Source organism: Podarcis vaucheri (assembly GCF_965113315.1).
Source record: "Podarcis vaucheri genome assembly, chromosome: 13".
Classification (NCBI taxonomy): domain Eukaryota; kingdom Metazoa; phylum Chordata; class Lepidosauria; order Squamata; family Lacertidae; genus Podarcis; species Podarcis vaucheri.
The window spans coordinates 2,123,454-2,142,334 of NC_138751.1; the positions used below are offsets into that span (position 1 = coordinate 2,123,454).

The 18,881-nt window shown below is 52.8% G+C and overlaps 1 protein-coding gene across 1 annotated transcript; it reads right to left on the reverse strand.

Annotated features, from left to right (window-relative positions):
• Nucleotides 1-1,826: 1,826 nt before the first annotated feature.
• AGFG2 (ArfGAP with FG repeats 2) lies at nucleotides 1,827-18,692 on the reverse strand. The gene is made up of 12 exons (XM_082197747.1): nucleotides 18,457-18,692; nucleotides 14,860-14,953; nucleotides 14,183-14,298; nucleotides 13,842-13,962; nucleotides 12,912-13,047; nucleotides 11,600-11,737; nucleotides 10,455-10,557; nucleotides 10,233-10,297; nucleotides 8,208-8,294; nucleotides 6,481-6,612; nucleotides 4,900-4,985; nucleotides 1,827-3,818 (listed from the first exon to the last, which is right to left on the reverse strand). The coding sequence occupies exons 1-12, from the start codon at nucleotides 18,645-18,647 to the stop codon at nucleotides 3,747-3,749; spliced, it is 1,341 nt and encodes a 446-aa protein (XP_082053873.1). The 5' UTR covers nucleotides 18,648-18,692; the 3' UTR covers nucleotides 1,827-3,746.
• Between the last annotated feature and the right edge of the window lie 189 nt (nucleotides 18,693-18,881).

Below are 18,881 nucleotides of genomic sequence, written 5' to 3' on the forward strand. Positions count from 1 at the left end.
TCCAGCAGTGTCTGGCAGGTTCATAAAGGGGAAAGCTGACTCAGCCAGAGCAGGTTTCCTGTCCGAGGGCCGTGTTGGCAACCTGCCGGGGGCCGCATGGTGGCGGGGAGCGTCCAGAGCAGGTCAACCATTGTCCAGTCTCCCTTCTGCACCGATAGGAGGCGGGCCAGCAGTGCAAACCTTTGAGAGGTTCCTCCACCACCCTCTTTTCTCCATTCTGCGTTGCAGGGGGTTGGGATGGATGACCCCTAGGGGTCCCTTGTGGCTCATGCAGGTGAGCAGAAAGCACCCAAGCGGAGGATGAGGCCAGCAAGGGGTGGGAGCCTGGGGAGGTCCAGGCCGAAGGCAACATTTGCCCCCGCGCCAGGTTTACCCCACCCTCTATGATGCAAAGCCTGCCTCAGGCAGGGAAGAGTCTTTTGCTGAGTTCCCAGTTTCCAGAGCTAAGATCCACTGCTGAAAACAGGTTCAGCCCCCCAGCCTGTAGTGATGCCCCGAATGTGACCATGGAGATATCTGGTTTCCAGATATCTGCCTGGTCCCTCCTTGCAATTTTAGCAGGTCGGCAGAAGAGCTGATTCATTGCATTTATATCCCTCCTTTAGGGACGTGGGTGGCGCTGTGCGTTAAACCACTGAGCCTCTTGGGCTTGCCGATCAGAAGGTCGGCGGTTCAAATCCCCGCAACAGGGTGAGCTCCCGTTGTTCAGTCCCAGCTCCTGCCAACCTAGCAGTTCGAAAGCACGTCAAAGTGCAAGGAGATAAATAGGTACCACTCCGGCAGGAAGGTGAACAGTGTTTCTGTGCGCTGCTCTGGTTCCCCAGAAGTGGCTTAGTCATGCTGGCCACATGACCCGGAAGCTGGACGCCGGCTCCCTCGGCCAGTAAAGCGAGATGAGCGCCGCAACCCCAGAGTCGGCCACGACTGGACCTAATGGTCAGGGGTCCCTTTACCCTTATCCCTTCCTTTCTCTCCACCCTCCTCCTAATTTCTAGAATAACCCTGCGAGGAAGGTGAAGAGGCTGTGACTGACGCCCAGGTCACATGGGGAGCTTCAAGATTGAGTGGGAATTCGAACCCAGACCTCCCAGGTCCTAGTCTGACACTCCAACCCAGTGTTTCCCAGACGTCGGGTCTCCATCTGTTTCTGGACGGCAACTCCCATCCTCCCCTAGCTGGCAGGACCAGCGGTCAGGGATGATGGGAGCTGTAGTCCAAAAAAGGCCGGAGACCCGACGTTTGGGAAGCTCTGCTCTAACCACTGCACCACATTGCCTTCCTAGCGTTCTCCTGCTATGCCTCAGCTCTAGCAAAATGCCGTTCAGAGAAGGATCTGAAATGTTGCCCTCGAAGCTTGAACTGGATGTTGCTTTGAGACTTTTTTCTTTAAAATATAAAGCGGTAGAGAAATGAAAATATTAGCAATCATAAAAAAAATTCAACGGGGGAGACAAAGTGGTGCTGTTGCGGCGAAAATAACCCAGGTTTAAGGTGCCATTTGGCAATGTGGTTATATATCTGAGTTTCTAACGCTGCCACTGGCCCACTTAGCACTACCTGCTCGGACTGGCAGCAGCAGCTGTCCAGGATCTCTCTCAACCCTTCCTGGACCTTTCCAGGGACCACCTCTGAGCGAAAGCCTTAGATTCAAGGCTTGCTTTCTTGTTGGGAATGCCTTTGGCGGCCGAGACGCAGCCCGCTCCGATCTCTTGGCGACGCTTCTCCAGGATTCAGAGCCCACGAACCCAGAGGCCCCGATCCAGCCGCTTCCAGGCCCGCAACCCGAGAGGCAGGCGTTTGCCGAAAGAAGACTCGGGACAACCGTGTTTGTTTTTCAAATAGATTTTTCCCCCCTTCCCCATATAGATATCTATAGACATTTTGAGTGCAACAAGTTCTGCGCTTATTATATATTTCGTGAGTATATATAGATATATATCTTTTAAAAACGTAGTCCATACTTTTGTTGAAAATATAAACTCCAGTCTTCCTTAAGGGGGTGGGGGGAACGCATCCGTTCTGTTCCCAGGAGGGGCAATTGAAGGGTTACCCCAAAGAAAGGAAAAAAGCCCCGGCCGGCGTAGGGAGCCTGGGATAGGTAGAATACTTGTGCGCGGGGAGGGATTGTGGCCTTTGAAGGAGCCTTGGGTTGAAAGTGTGCGGGCGAAGGAGGAAGCGCGGAGGTGGGAGCCGGGCGGACGGGTGCAAAGAATTAAAAGAGCTACAGCACACTGAAGGAAGCACAACGAGAGCTGCCGCCATTCGCTTAGCAAAGCCGTAGTTTTCCCTGCTCCCAGGTATCGAAGTCCAGCCAGCACATTCCCCAACCCATTTCTGCATTCAGCCAAACAGAATTACGGAAACTTAACGCTTTGGTCAGATTTCCTGAGACCACGAAAAAGGAGTGGGGGAGAAAGGGAAGGGACTTGCTTTCGAAAGATGCATAAAACCCTGCTTTTGAAATGTTGGGACTCTGCAGGCACTGTCTGACCAGGTGAGGCTGGTGGAAGACCTCGGGGGGGGGGGGCTGGAAAGGCAGCTTTCTGGAGTTCCCCCAGGGCGGGAAACGCGGACGTCGGAGGGTATTGTGGCTCAGGGCATCTTTTTTGGCAGAGACACTGCACTGAACGCGTGTCAGCTGGGAGAGGAAAGGACAGCTCCCCCTTCTGCCCCCTGAACTTCTTGGATGTTGGGGGGCTGCTCAGAGACCCTTGCCAAGGCTTTCCCAGAAGGCTCCCCCGCCCCAGCAAGGCAATGCACATTGGCAAAGCACACAGCCGGAAGTGGGGGACCCAAGCAAGGACTGACTGCAAAGTCTGGGTAGCCAAACTTTGGGTTTTGCACGACAGCACAGACCTCCAAGCCTGGGGAGGGGGCCCAGACATTTTCCAAAAGAGCCCCAGACCGTACCCACTGCCTCTGTCTTTCTTCCAAGCCTCTGGACTCGATTCTGGGGCTCCGGCATTGCAGCATGGAGCCTCCGTTGCTCCGGACACGCTTCGTCTGCTCACGAGCAGGCAGGTGTGTTTGTCGGCGACCCTGACCGCGTCTCCCTGCCGCCTCGTCTAGTGCAATAAAATGATGAGAGGGAGAGGCAGGACGGGGACAGCAGAAGAGGAATCCTGTCTGGCTTTGGGGCAGCTTCGCCCTAGAGGAGAAGGGGCCCTGAGGCCTCCCCACGGCGGCTGGCAAGGGGGCCCGAAAGATGCCAGAGAGGCTTAGAAGGGGGATGCGGGCTGGTCTGTACAAAGCTTGAACATCCTCCTCTCCTCCCCACCTTGTCAATCCCAGACCCCCATACACCCCAAACAAGGGCTGCTGGGAAGCTGGTGGGAGGGGTGGCCAAGGAGGAAGCAGTTGACTCACAGGGGCTCCTGGACTTCCTGTTTACCCAGCATGCACACCCACCTCTAGGTACTGACCTTCCTCAGCATCGCTCAGAACTGCTTGCCGCCCCCCTCCCCAAATCTTCTCCCCAGCAAGAATCACTGCCCTGGTTTGCAGCCAGCTAACCCAGCTCCCTGGCAAGTCACATCGTGCGCTGCTTTCTGGAGGGAGAGGCCATACGTCCGTCCCCCCCCCAAAAAAAATCCTTCTGAAAAGCACTTAAGCGCCCACCCCCAGTCCAGGGGGCGGGAAGAGTAAAGTGCCCAAGTGGCAGAGACGCTCTCTCCTATATGACACACATACACACACACACTCGAGGTGAGTCGGGGGGTCTCCGGCGGTCTGTCGTCTAGCCAGCGCTATAAGAAAGGGTTGGTGGGGGGGTGTTTCGCCAGGGAGAAAGGGCCAGCAGGCGAGGAGGCCATCGGGGTCTGTGGGAGACAGAGACAGAGAGGTGGGTGAGTGGGGGGGACGGGGACGGGGGGGAGAGAAGGATCAACACACACAGAGAGAGACACACAAACACCCCAATCAACTGAACGGAAAGATCATCTTGAAATATCCAAAGATTCTGTAAGCTAGGGAGGGAAAGCCTATTTATTCCACTGCCACCCAAACAGAGGAAAACACTATAAAAAAATTCCTTCCAGTAGCACCTTAGAGACCAACTAAGTTTGTTGCTGGTATGAGCTTTTGTGTGTATCTGAAGACGTGTGCATGCACACGAAAGCTCATACCAGCAACAAACTTAGTTGGTCTCTAAGGTGCTACTGGAAGGAATTTTTTAATTTTGTTTCAGCTACGGCAGACCAACACGGCTACCTACCTGTAAGAGGAAAACACTGTTTCCCTTCAGTTATTCTCAATAACGTAAGGGCTCCCCTGTCTGTTCCAGGATCCTGTTCCCACAGCGGCCAACCAGCTGCCTCTTCTGGGAAACCCAGAACCAGGATCTGAGCAAAAGAGCAACCCTCTCCCCTCCTGGGGTTTACGGCAACTGGGTTTCAGAAGCATCGCTGGGGTTAAAAAGGCAACCGTAGTGACATCTTCCTTTAAAGCCTCCTGCTGGAGGGAGTTCCGCAGTTTAACGATCAGCTAGAAGGACTCTCTTTCATCTGTCCTGGATGCCTCTCCAGTTAGGAGAGAGGGAGGAAAAAAATTCTCTATCCGCTTTTCCCGTGCTATGTGGAACTTTGAACATCTTCCTTGCCTTTCCCTCTGAACTGAAGAGTCCCAAACGCTGCAACTTTTCTACGTAGAGAGCCTGTTCCTACCCCGGCCCCTCAAACTGAGGAAAAAACATTGCTTTCTTTAGTATCTAGATCACGTGAGCATCACCTGCCTTCGTGCTGGAGCCTTCGCGGATGCACACACACACACACACACACACACACACAGAGATCTAGGGGCTGGGGTGTGGAAAGGTGATCACAAGAGATGGGGAACTGGCAAGCGGGAGAGGTTGGAGGGCTGGAAGAGGAGGGGGAAGGAGAGGGGTGGGAGTTTCCTTACCACAAAAGGGTTGGTGGAGATCCCAACAGGCTGCCCAAGGGGTCTCTGTGCACCTTTGGCAACAGAAAATCCACTGAACGGGGACCCTGAGGCAGGAGAGACACACAGAGAGAGTGAGTGAGTGAGTGAGTGAGTGTTGAGATGACTTATGCCGTAATGAGATGAAATTGAAATACTTTATTGTCACTTGTACAACTTGTATGCAGTGAGATTACACGGGCACCCCCCACTCAGCTCTCTTAGTCTTAATTCCCCTCGTTTACTGACGGACACCCGCCAAACCCAAAAGTCAGTTGCCCTGTTGTTATCTTTTCATTCAGCAGCCTAACAGCCCAGGATAGAAGCTGTTCTTTACCCTGTTGGCACGACTAATCATGCTTCTATATCTTTTGCCCGAGGGCAGGAGATCAAGAAAGTGCCAGCCAGGGTGTGAATCATCCCAGAGAATTTCCCTCACCCTCCTGAGGCAACGTTCTTCCGCGATGTCATCCAGGGGATTCAAGGGACAGCCCATAATATCTTGTGCTGTGTTCAGCACCCTCTGTAGGCACTTCCTATCAGTTGATGTCAAACCAGCGTACCAGGGGCAGGTTCAAGCCCTGGTCTCTCCCAGGTCCTGGCCTGACACTCTAACTGCTATAGACTGCCGCTGGCTCTCTTAAGATAGAGAGTCTGGAGCTCAAGGTGGCATGTGCACGGTTCTCCCTGTCCTCATTTAACCCCCAGAGCAACAACCCTGCGAGGGAGGACAGGCTGAGAGGCAGTGACCGGCCCCAGACCAGGCAAGCAAGCCCTCTGCTTCAGACATATTTACACTCTGTTTCAAATCCTGTGGGACGCTTTTGTGCTATGTGCTGGTTTTTCAGGGGGGCCCTCTCTGCTGTCCTGGTAAAGGGACCCCTGACCATTAGGTCCAGTCGCGGACGACTCTGGGGCTGCGGCGCTCATCTTGCTTTACTGGCCAAGGGAGCCGGCGTACAGCTTCCGGGTCATGTGGCCAGCAGGACTAAGCCGCTTCTGGCGAACCAGAGCAGCGTATGGAAACGGCGTTTACCTTCCCGCCAGAGCGGTACCTATTTATCTACTTGCACTTTGATGTGCTTTCGAACTGCTAGGTGGGCAGGAGCAGGGACCGAGCAACGGGAGCTCACCCCGTCGCGGGGATTCGATCCACCGACCTTCTGATCGGCAAGCCCTAGGCTCTGTGGTTTAGAACACAGCGTCACCCGCGTGCTGGTGGAAGGGGCTTAATCGGGGTCACCAAGGTCCTTTCCCTGTAGCATTCTCTCCTTCTCCCATGAGCCCCATGGGAAGAAGGGGCAATGAGGTATGTGGGGACCCTCGATGGCCTTCCTCTAGCCTCGAGAGGTTTTGGCCACGCATGCAGAGCTCGTCAACCTGCCCATCACAACCCCAATGAGGGATAGGGCCTTGCCTGTCGTTTATTCACTTTTTCCTAGCCTAGGAAAAAATTCCACAGCGCCTCAAATGTGAAAGCCCGCAGTTTCTCTGAGTGAGTGTGCAATGGCATGTCTACTTCTGGACTGAGTGACACCCCCCGCAAAGAAAAGCACCTCTTACCACCATTCTGCTGCTGACTCAGCATTGCTTGGGTCTGGAACAGAGGCGGTTGCTGGTGCTGCAGGGGGGAGGCAAAGACGCTGGAGAGGGGGGAGGTGGAGAAGCTGCTGGGGGACCCCACCACGAAGGCGCCTGCAAGAAGAGAGAGAGCCAGAAAAATGAGGAAGGGGCACGAATAACAGTGGAGGGTGGCGGGTGCCTGGCTTGACGGCTGCACGCGTGAAAAGGACGCAGCGGGTCTTAGGGGGCCACAAGCTTATGAACATGAGCCAGCAGTGTGATGCAGCAGCAAAAAAGCCTATTCCTATTCTAGTGTCCAGATCGAGGGAAGGAATAGCACTGTTCCATTCCGCCTTGGTCAGACCACACCTGTCCAGTTCTGGGTGCCACAATTTAAGAAGGGTATTGTGCAGAGCAGGGCAACCAAGGTCAGGGGCCTGGAAACTGGAGGAATGTTGGAGGGTGTTGGGGATGCCTGGAAAAGACTGAGGAGAGAGGGTAGCCATCTTCAAACGTCTGAAAGATGGAGCGAGCTTGTTTTCCGCTACTTCACAGCGCAGGACCCAAACTGGCTGCGCTAGATGGGTCAATGGCCTGATCCAGAACGCTCTTCCAGCTGTCTTCTATCTCCACATGTCAAATGAGGTATTTCTCTGAATACCCGCTGCTGGGAACTGTGGGTGGGGAGATCACTGTTATACCCAGGTGCTGCTTGGCGGCTTCCTCCCGCAAGTATATTTACACAAAGGTGCCTTTTGCTACTCTCTTAAAGCCATCGAAGGGTCGGGTGCTGTGAACTGGGTTGCAGGGAGCAGCAGGAGATGCCTGCCTTGCCAGAGGGTGGGCTAGATGCGCTTTGGGGGTCCCTTCCAACGCTACGATTCTATGAGTCCTGCAGGGCGGAAGGCGGCTTACAAAACCAGCCCCTACTCCTCCTTTGCCCGACTCGCCGTCTCTCTCTCCGCCCTCCCACCTCCACTTGAATGATAAGAACCACAGGACTGTAGAGTTGGAAGGGACCATGAGGATGTTGACATTTCCATTCCACCTTAAGGAGCAGGCGTGTGGAACTGTTGCGTGTCATGTATCTGTTTACATTGCTGGAAACTTCCGTTGTGAGTAGCTTTTGCTTTTCCTGTTCTCACTGAGACGACGAGAGAGACGACACGTTTGTCCTGATTTATGATGAATAAATCTGTAGTTGTAGTATGCTTCCACAAGCCTCACGCCTATTCTGTGTGTGCAGTTCGATCTGCTGATAGTGTGCCCTGGCTCAGAAGCCTGGGTCCATACTCCACAGAGCAGCAAGCTCAGGAAGCGTGGTGTGCATGGCATATTTGTGGGGTATGAAAAAAGGTGCATACAGAGTGCCACCGTTCTCCTAAGAAAGAGGAGATGAGTGCTGAAGACTTGCGTCTAGTACGCGGATCTGAAACGGCCACAAAGGGCAAACCTCCAAACAGGTATGCTGATGAGTTGGCTAAAACAGCAGTAGCTGCTGTTAGTAGCTCAGAGAAGGTGTGGGAACCTTCAAGCTCAGAAGCCTGAGTCGCTGATTTACGTCGGAGCAGAGGTGATGGTCTTCGCAGCGGGACGGCTGGAAGGAGGCGACAACAGAGGGCCCTATAGCCCAAGCCCCTGCTATGCAGGAATCTCCCCCCCCCCCAAAAAAAATGGGGCTCAAACCTACGACCCCAAGAGTCTCAAGGCAGCAGGGAAGGGCTTACCTGGGCCCATGCCATTGGTCTGGAAGGGGTTGGTGGAAGGCAGCGTGGGCTGAGCAACGGCAGAAGTGGCAAAAGGATTGGTGCAGGCTGGACATCAGAGAGAGAGAAAGAGAAAGTGCCCCGAGTTATACCACAAATGAAGCAACTGGCCTCTGCTACACCCCAGGAACGTGCCTGGGGTTCTCCGACTTTGCCATAGTTTTGCAATTAATCCAGAATGCGGCGGCTAGACTGGTGACTGGGAGTGGCCGCCGGGACCACATAACACCTACATTGGCTCCCAGTACGTTTCCGAGCACAATTCAAAGTGTTGGTGCTGACCTTTAAAGCCCTAAACGGCCTCGGTCCTGTATACCTAAAGAAGCGTCTCCACCCCCATCATTCTGCCCGGACACTGATTTCCAGCACCGAGGGCCTTCTGGCGGTTCCCTCATTGCGAGAAGGTTACAGGGAACCAGGCAGAGGGCCTTCTCGGTGGTGGCGCCTGCCCTGTGGAACACCCTCCCTTCAGATGTCAAAGAGAACAACTATTTTACTTTTAAAAGTCATCTGAAGGCAGCCCTGTTTAGGGAAGCTTTTAATGTTTAATAGGTTATTGTATTTTAATATTCTGTTGGAAGCCGCCCAGAGTGGCTGGGAAAACTCAGCCAGATGGGCGGGGTATAAATAATAAATTATTGTTATTATTATTATTAACTGAAGACCTGTTCCTAGAAACCTGCCCCTCCTTCTAAGACACACACCGCTCCCCAAAATTTCACATGTCACCATTTTACTTCCTCGTTGGATGACACACATGCACAGGCCTCGCTATGTGAGCACAATCAGTTCCTGCTCAACAGTATCTATTCAACAAGCAGAGAAACGCACGGCAAACACAGTTTTGCAGGACGAGGTGCTGACAAGAGGGGAGAAGGTGATTTTGCGATGGATGCAGTTGTATAAAATTATAAATAATAATAATAATAATTTATAATTTATACCCCCCCCATCTGGCTGGGTTTCCCCAGCCACTCTGGGCGGCTTCCAACAAAATATTAAAATACAGTAGTCCATCAAACATTAAAAGCTTCCATAAATTTGTGCATCTGATTCTCTGTATACCTGCCTGTGTCTATCTGATTCTCATGCGACTCTCTCTATGTGACATTACGGTACAAATCCTTGGGATGGGGTCTTGTTTAGGGCAGTGGTTCCCAACTAGCCAAGTACTGCGGACCCCCCTTTTTCAAAAGCCAAGCGGTGCCACCAGACCCTCCAGTGTGTCCCAGGGCTCTGCATCTCCTCGGCTGTGCATCCCTGCAAGTCATGTGACCAGCGTGAGGGCATGGCACCCCAAAATGTATGTTTTTTGGGTGCTGTAATCTCACACTTTTCTGGGCACCTCCCAAAAGGGGATCTCCCAGACAGCTGACAGGTATGTGCCACAGATCCCCGGTTGGGTTACGCAGATCTCAATTGGGAACCACTGGTTTAGAGGGTTCTTTTGGTGGGGTTTGTTGCTGCTCTCGATATTAACTTTTTGTAGAATTGTTTTTAGATCTTACTATGACTTACGTGAAAACCGTTCCGTTTGGTTGTGTGCTTTTTTTATCTGTTCCGTTCACTGTTTATGACTACTTTTGTTATGTTTGTAATTATGTGTACATCTTTCCATGTTGCTAACCGCCTTGAGCTTGGCTGTAACTGTGGAAAGGTGGCCTACAATTAAAACGATGACGATCTTTCATGTGTGGGTAACTGAAGGTTCACACAGCAGCACCTGAGTGCATTCTCTTTCCCATTTAGTTCTTAGCTTATCTGTATTGTTTTCGTATGGATTTATGTTCTGTATATATTATGATTATTTCTAATCGTTCTTGGGGGGGGTTTGTTTTGTTTTTTGAATTGTTCTATTTATTATTGTTCGTTTGCTGCGATGCAAGACACTTTGATCACCGCCACAGGAAAAGTGGCCTACAAATAAATAGAAGATGAAAACAGAAGCAACCATCAGAACCGAGAGGACGACGGCAAACTACTTACCCCCGTAGGCCGTGGCTGGGCTGGGCGGAGGCAGGACAGGTGACTGGCTGAGGGCCCCAAAGACACTGGCAGAGAGAGGAGGAGGAAGCAGGTAAGTACAAGGCTCTCTGGGAGATGCACCCAGAGGCCACTCAGACTCACACACACACCTGTTGGCCAAAGGCAGAAATGTCCACAGACCCACCAGCCCCAAACCAGTTGATCCAGAGGGAAACCCATTACCTGCTTGGGACTCCACCCACTCTGAAGGCCCCGCCCATGTCTGGAATGCCCACTCCTGGTTGGCTAGCAGGGGAGGCGGGGAAACCGCCCATGTGGGTTCCACCTGCAAGGAAGAATATTAATTAATATTGGTTTGTTTGGGAGTTATTGGTTTGTGTTTCTTTGTTCTTGTTTTAATCGTGTGTTTTGTGCTTCTATATTGTATTTTTATGCTGTGAACTGCCCTGAGATCTGCTGATGAAGAAAGATATACAAAATTAAATATATTTTTTAATTTTCTCTCTCTCCCCTCCCTCCACCTTCCCACCATTTTCCCAGACCTCGAGCTGGTGTACGCAAATTAAAACATAGCAGGTAAAATACAAAAAAGCTAAAAGCATATAATATGTAATAGCTTAGTTACATTTTAAACTATTTTTTACCGTATTTTTTGCTCTATAAGACTCACTTTTTCCCTCCTAAAAAGGGGAAATGTGTGTGCGTCTTATGGAGCGAATGCAGGCTGAGCAGCTATCCCAGAAGCCAGAACAGCTAGAGGGATCAATGCGCAGCGCTCCCTCTTGCTGTTCTAGATTCTGGCTTAGCCCCTCAGTCCCTTCCCCCACCTCCCGGAAAAGCCCCCAAGAGCCGCGCTCCCTTTCACGAGCCGAGTGGAGCGTGTGCGCGGCTCTTGGGGGCTTTTCCCCAAGGAGGGAGAAGGGCAGCACGTCAGTGATGGGCTGGCCTTCTCCCTCCTCGGGGAAAAGCCTGCAAGCGCCGCACACACGCTCCACGCGGCTCGTGAAAGTGAACGCTGAGCAGAGCCTGGGATGCATACAGTCTCTGCTCAGCGCTCCCTTTAAAGAATATTTTTTTTCTTGCATTCCCCTTCTAAAAACTAGGTGCGTCTTATGGAGCGAAAAATACGGCATATGTTTTCAGCTTTAATGCAACAGAATCAAAGCAATGCAAAAGCAAATCTGTTAAAATGCAGGTAGTAGAAAAAAACCTGTCAGTTCCCAAAGGCCTGTGGGAGTAAAACAGTCTCCGCCTGCTGACGAGGAACAAAACAAGGATAAAATGGGGGGGGGGGGTGAGGAACTATAGGGGAGGTGGAATATAAACGGAATGGACAATATAGTAGTAATGATAAACAGTGCACTTACGGGGCATGTTACCCGCTGCCATGGGCTGGCTCTGGAAAGGGCTGTGGCTGGCGGCTAACGCGTCCCCAAAGGTCACTCCGGCAGGACTTCCTCCAAAGGCATCGAAACTGGTGAAGGCTGCCTGGGCTGGCACCTGGCCTGAGAGAGAGAGTGCAAGAGGGGTTATTTAGCCGCAGTGTTGTGCATGGGTTAAGTTCCTTCTCTGGCCTGTCCTGAATCTACCGCCGATGGATTTCCTCCCGCATCGCAGGGGCCTCCAACCCTCCAAGTCTAGGGCTCTGACCTCCTCGAGCAAATCTGAGTACCGGGCATTAGGAGAAAAGGGAGAACGTTCTCATAGAATCGTAAGCGTTGGAAGGGACCCTGAGGGTCATCCAGTCCAACCCCTTGGCAAGGCAGGAATACTCCCCACCCCGTCACACCTTCTTCACCCCTATTTGTAATTCCACAGGAAAGCAATAAGAGCTACAGTGGTACCTCGAGTTAAGTACTTAATTTGTTCCGGAGGTCCGTTCTTAACCTGAAATTGTTCTTAACCTGAAGCACCACTTTAGCTAATGGGGCCTCCCGCTGCCGCTGCGCCACTGCAGCACAATTTCTGTTCTCATCCTGAAGCAAAGTTCTTAACCTGAATCACTATTTCTGGGTTAGTGGAGTCTGTAACCTGAAGTGTATGTAACCCGAGGTACCACTGTACTGCAGAATTACGTTCTCACCAACACCAGGTTTGTGCACACATCCTGCGTCTTAGCGGTCCGTTCTCTAAATCAGGGTTTCCCAAACTTGCCAAAGAGAAAAACTACCATATTTTAGAAGACACCTGAAGGCAGCCCTTCTTTAGGGAAGCTTTTAATGTTTAATAGGCTATTGTATTTTAATATTCTGTTGGAAGCCTCCCCGAGTGGCTGGGGAAACCCAGCCAGATGGGCAGGGTATAAATAATAAATTATTATTATGATTATTGGCGCTCTGGCTGTTTTCGGACTACAACTCCCATCATCCCTGACCACTGGTCCTGGTACCGAGGGATGATGGGAGTTGTAGTCCCCCCCCCAAAAAAAAAACCCAGCCAGAGACTGTTTGGGAAACCCTGCTCTAAGTCAAGGAGCCAAAAGTGTATTGTTTTTCCTTCCCCATGGTGGAAAAGGCAGCTCCCCCAACTCCCTGGTTGCTTGGGATCCCCCCCCCCATGCCCATTTTGAAGCCTCTTCAGTTAACACACTCCCTCCAGATCAAAACTGCCCAGCCAGACACACCCACCCCCTCTCTGGTGTGATAAGGAGGCTCCCGCGAGCCACAAGAAGTTACTCACTCCCAAAAGCAGGGAAGGCTGTGAAGGCAGGTCCAGGCTGAGGGGCAGCAAAGGGGTCTCCCCCAATGTCGGCCAAGAGGTCCATACTGGCTTTCTTGGCTGGCTGGGGGCCCTGCGGCTGGCTCCTGTCTGCAATCTGGAAAAAGGAAAGCCGGTCAGAATGAAAGGCCGGGATCCTGCCCAGGAAGAGATCTCCCCCCCCCCCCGAGCCCGGCATGCACCACAAATGCACTCTGAAGCAAGTTGTGGCCCACTGAGGTGCTAAGGGAGAATACCGTGCCCCGGGCTGTATATTGTTGGATCATAAGGAGATAGCTTTATGTGGCTTTTGCACACAAAGAATACACAACGGCTAGAAGAGGGTGTCACAAAGGTCTCCCTGGCAGGCCATGCTTATTTTGAACTTGAGCAAAGCTTCAAACTTGAGCAAAGCTTCAAACTTGAGCAAAGTTTCAGAATCTACTGTTTCTGTGGGGCAGGATGGATTGTTGGTTGTTGAGAGGCACTAGGTGAAAATGTTCCTCTATAACCAGACCTTTGGCAGTATATGGCCTTTTAAACTGGGGCGAGGGGGCAGTGTTGCTTTTGTTTGTTATTGTATTATGCAGTTCTGTGAACTGCCAACCTTCCGATCGGCAAGCCCTAGGCTCTGTAGGTTTAGACCACAGCGCCACCCACGTCCCTACGCCTTATCCTCCATGAATTTCTCGTTTCTCACTGTCTCTTGCTTGAATTTTCTCCAAATTACACAAGCCCCGAACACTGCAAACTACAGCACACCGCCCCCTGCCCTGCTACTCCCCAACAGCTGCCAGAAACCTGATATCAGAGCTTGTGAAACAGGGTAGGGGCCTAGCCTGGGCTGGCCAGCGAATGGAAAGAATTTCTGAGCGACTTAGTCGAGGCCGAAGGATGCCCGATACTCCCAACCTGGCCAGGTTTGGCTGCTGTAGGCATCGCCCCCGAGTCTCCCAGCAGCGTCTTCACTTCCACCGTGGAGCTTTGGGATGTCAGCGAGGGGAGGCTTTTGGCTTGCTCTGGGGAGATGTACCTGCAGGGGGAAGCCATAGGAGAGGATAGACCACCGCCCAGGATAACCTCCCCACCCTCTCATCCCTTGGGTGGGTGAAAAGTCAACATTTCGCCTTTGGAGCAAGACGTGAAAATAAACAGCCCACGCCAGTTTGCAGAATTTCATCTGAGACCTTTACCACCCAGTAAGCTCCCGGGATTTGAGCTCCCCTTGAAGAACAGGCTCCTGTCATTCTCACCATCTCTTCTTCTCGTATTTCTCTTGCAGAAACTCCTTCACTTTCTGAGGGTCCTGGGAATCTGGCAGCAGAGACGTCCGCGAGTCAAAGGTGCCCAACCAGATCTTCCGACAGGCCTGGGGTGGGGAGGGGGCCCAGAATTATTTACTTCGTAAGATTTAGACACTGCTTGCTTGTAAGAGAAGGGGCAACTCAAAGAGGTATACAAAGAGAGAGAGAGAAACAATAGAATCATCAAGAAAAGCTACTATATAAAGAATCAAAAAAAATTAAACAGGGATTAAAACACAAATCGACCGGGCAGGCTTGCCTAAACAAGAATGCTGTTTAGCAAGAGCTGGAAAAGTACGGGGAAGTTGCCCGCCTGATGTCAATAGGCAAGGAATTCCAAAGTTTAGATGCTGCCGCACAAAAAGATACGGGTTCTTATCAATGCATATGAGGAATAAACTGCAATTCAGAACTCTGGGGTTCTTTGGGAAGTGAGTGGGCTTGAGCCGAGTACAGCAGGAGAGGAGCATCACCTGCCCACCCTCTGAAACCTCACTTGTGGCTTCCGTTGGCCTCCTCAGTCACCAAACCGAGCTCACCACCTTGCTATTATAAATTGTCTTATATTTACATGTGAGAAAGCAGGACACAACTGCCATGAAGGCCCCAGGTGGCCCCCGACTCACCTCGTTCCCACGGGTCTGGAGGTACTGCACCTCGCTCTCTGTGAAGGTCGTCATGGAGATCGACTTGACCCGGTGAGGGGGGTTCAGGCCACGGCTGCATTAGGGGTGGGATGGGGGAGAAGAATCACAAAACTGTAGAGCTGGAAGGGACCCCCAAGGGTCATCTAATAATAATAATAATAATAATAATAATTTTTTATTTATATCCCGCCCTCCCCAGCCGAAGCCGGGCTCAGAGCAGCTAACAACAATAAAAGTAACACAGCATTCTAAAATCAAATCATTTTAAAATCAATTCAAAGGCAACCATTGTGCTAGAGTTCTGCAAGGATTGCTGAAGGAGGGAGTCAGGCTGTGCCCTGGCCAAAGGCCTGGTGGAACAGCTCTGTCTTGCAGGCCCTCCGGAAAGATGTCAAGTCCCGCAGGGCCCTGGTCTCTTGGGACAGAGCGTTCCACCAGATTGGGGCCACAGCTGGAAAAGTCCTGGCTCTGGTTTAGGCCAGCCTAACCTCTCTGTGGCCCGGGACCTCCAAGATGTTTTTGTTTGAAGACCGTAAGGTCCTCCGTGGGACATAACAGAAGAGGCGGTCCCGTAGGTACGAGGGTCCTAGGCCGTATAGGGCTTTAAAGGTTAAAACCAGCACCTTAAGCCTGATCCTGTACTCTACCGGGAGCCAGGGCAGCTGGTATAGCACCGGGTGAATGTGATTCCGCTGCAAGGACCCCGTAAGGAGTCTCTCTGCGGCATTCTGCACCCGCTGGAGTTTCTGGGTCAGTCTCAAGGGCAGCCCCACAAAGAGCGAGTTACAGTAGTCAAGTTTGGAGGTGACCATCGCGTGAATCACAGTGGCTAGTCCAAGTAATGCAGGAAACACAGCAAAGAGAAAAGCTCCTGCTGATTATAGCCACTGAGTAGATGCTCTCTAGGGGAGAGCAGGAGAAACCAGGCCTTTGAGTTCAGCAAAGTGTGTGTGCTTTTGCAAGAGAGACACCTTGGTGAAGAGAATGATGTTGACAGCTCTCTGAGCTGCCAAGAAAGCGCAGACAATGCTGTGCATCCAAAGCTGCAGAATCCAGGAGAGGCCTGGGCCCTCAGGGAAGAGAGCCTAGATGTCGACTCTGCCCCACTGGGCTCCTCATGGCACTGTCCCCTAGCGCTCTGACCTGCTGATGCAAGGATTATCTCTGCCCGTGGCAGTTAATTATTAAGAGGGTGGGAAATGAAATATCCAGAATGCCATGGAGAGAGGAGGAACCCCATGTGGGGAGAACTTCCTCAGGGAGCAAACCTGGATTAGGGATCTGGACAACCTCGGTGGGGCAGCGGGGAGAGAAAGTAAGGACTCATATCACGACAATTTAAGAAGACAATCTAGCCCAGCCTCCTGTTCTCACAGAGGCCAACCAGATGCCCATGATGGGGAAATCTGCAAGCAGCATACGAACACAAGAGCAACTCTCCCTTTCCTGTGCTTTCCAGCAACTGGTGGTCAGAATCATTGCTACCGCTGACCATCCAGTAGCCATTGAAAGCCCTCTCCTGCTCCGTGAATTTGCCCAATCCTCTTTTAAAGCCATCCAGGTTGTTGGCCATCACTGCCTCCGGTGGGAGGGAGTTCCGCAGTTCAACTATGCTCCGTGTGAAGACAGACTTCCAGTTATCTGTCCTGAAGCTTCCAGCATTCGGGTACCAGCGTTGTGAGAGAGGGAGAAAAGCTTTTCTCTATGCCAGGCATAATTCTACACAATTCTACCATGCCGCCTTTACTCGCCAGGTTGACAACGGCTGGCTTAAAAGTATTCCACAGATTCCTTTTTTTCCACCCTCCCTCTCATGTCAGCCATACCCCACCATCCAGGGCAACAACCTGAGTTTCTATTTACTTTGGTCAAAGGTGTTTAACCTGCCTTTCCGCTCAAAGGGGAGCTTATGAAACTCTTATTTGTTTTAGCGAAGAGATGCCTCTGCCTCCCACTGGCCAGCGAAGGCCAAAGAGCGCGGCCAGCACCAGGGAGCGGCCCAGGATGCATTGCGCCGTCTTGCAGCGGCCAATCCCGCACTATCCCAGAGGTCCTTCTGTACCCCACACAAAGCGCAAACAAGGCCTCTTCCAAATCGCTGGTGCCTTCTCTCTGTTTCGTCATCCGCTGCCCTCCTTTTAATTGTGCGCACAGTTTCTAAAATTTTAAAGGTAAAGGTACCCCTGCCCGTACGCGCCAGTCTTGACAGACTCTAGGGTTGTGCGCTCATCTCACTCTAGAGGCCGGGAGCCAGCGCTGTCCGCAGACACTTCTGGGTCACGTGGCCAGCGTGACGAAGCTGCATCTGGCGAGCCAGCGCAGCACACACGGAAACGCCGTTTACCTTCCCGCTAGTAAGCGGTACCTATTTATCTACTTGCACCCAGGGGTGCTTTCGAACTGCTAGGTTGGCAGGCGCTGGGACCGAGCAGCGGGAGCGCACCCCGCCGCAGGGATTCGAACCACCGACCATGCGATCGGCAAGTCCTAGGCGCTGAGGTTTTACCCACAGCGCCGCCCGCGTCTAAAATTTTACTTGCTGCTTTATAACTCCCGCAGTTTGCTGAGGGTCGCGAATGGGGAGAGATGCTGTTGCGCTTAAGTCCTGCTTGTGGGTTTCTTCCATTCGTTTGGGACATCTGGTTGGCCACTGTGGGAACAGGACGGTGCCCTGGAGGAGCCACTGCACTCCTCCCGCAAGACTTGTCTCACGTCCAAAGCCTCCAGATGATTTCGCCAGGTGGTCTCATATACATCACAGAGGTGACAAGCAAATCCAAAGGTCGTCTAGCCTTCAGTCAACCTGGAGTCAACCTGGAGCCCCTCAGCGGTTTTGGAGTACAGCCCCCAACCCTCGGCCAAGGCTGGCTGTGGGGCTGATTTTGTTATTTATATATTAAATTTGTATACCGCCTTTCTGAAGGTAGATCTGAAGGCAGTTCATAAGATCGAAACACATAATAAAAACAAGGGCAACAACACAAACAAACCAGTATGTTTCCGAGCACAATTCAAAGTGTTGGTGCTGACCTTGAAAGCCCTAAACGGCCTCAAAGGCCCAGTATACCTGAAGGAGCGTCTCCACCCCCATCGTTCTGCCCGGACACGGAGGTCCAGCTCCGAGGGCCTTCTGGCGGTTTCCTCCCTGCGAGAAGTTACAGGGAACCAGGCACAGGGCCTTCTTGGTGGTGGCGCCCTCCCATCAGATGTCAAGGAAATAAACAACTCTCTGACTTTTAGAAGACATCTGAAGGTGGCCCTGCTTAGGGAAGCTTTTAATGTCTGACGCTGTATTGTTTTTAATATTCGGTTGGAAGCTGCCCAGAGTGGCTGGGGAAACCGGGTATAGATATTAAATTACCGTTACATTATTATAACCATTAACCCCTTCCCCCATGGGGTCCCTGATGCAGCTGGGAGGGCGCCAGGTTGAGGAAGGGTCTCCAACGCCCCGCCCTTGGCCCCGCCCCCAGGAGGCATTCCGCGTGGAAATAGCCCCGCCCCCGCGCATAGCGGCGTGGCCCCGCCCCCTGGCCCCGCGCATAGCGGCGTGGCCCCGCCCCCCGCCGCACTCACAGCGCCCCCGAGCAGGCGGTGCAGACGTAGCTGCCGATGGTAATGTCCACGTAGGTGACGCCCCGCTGGCCGCACTCGAAGCAGAGCCGGCTGGCCGGCTCGGAGCTGACCAGCTCCCTCACCCGGCGGGACCAGACCTCGGCCTCCGAGTCCCGCGGGGAGCTGGGCTTCCTCGCCCCGGACGCCGCCATCCGGGCGCGCACCTCAGCCGCCTCGCTCCCTGTCAGCGCCGCCGCCGCCGCCGCGCATGCGCCCAGCCGCCCCCCGCCGCGCACGGCGCATGCTCCGCTCTCCTCCGGCTGGGGCTTCCCCCCGCCCCGCCCCGCCCCGCCCCGCCCTCTCCCGGCGACCTTTCGATCCCACCCCATTCGCTCTCGCCGCTGCCGCCCCCTGAACCGCTACGCGCAGGCGCGCCGGGAAGCTCG

What these genes read in the sequence shown, in the direction of transcription:
- AGFG2 (XM_082197747.1), bottom strand. Translation starts at nt 18,647, where the DNA reads ATGGCGGCGTCCGGGGCGAGGAAGCCCAGCTCCCCGCGGGACTCGGAG. An exon ending in GAGTCAGCAGCAGAATGGTG is followed by an intron (nt 4,986 to 6,480) that starts GTAAGAGGTGCT and finishes CTCCTGCCTCAG; the next exon opens with GGTCCCCGTTCAGTGGATTT. An exon ending in TCTCCACCAACCCTTTTGTG is followed by an intron (nt 3,819 to 4,899) that starts GTAAGGAAACTC and finishes TGTCTCCCACAG; the next exon opens with ACCCCGATGGCCTCCTCGCC.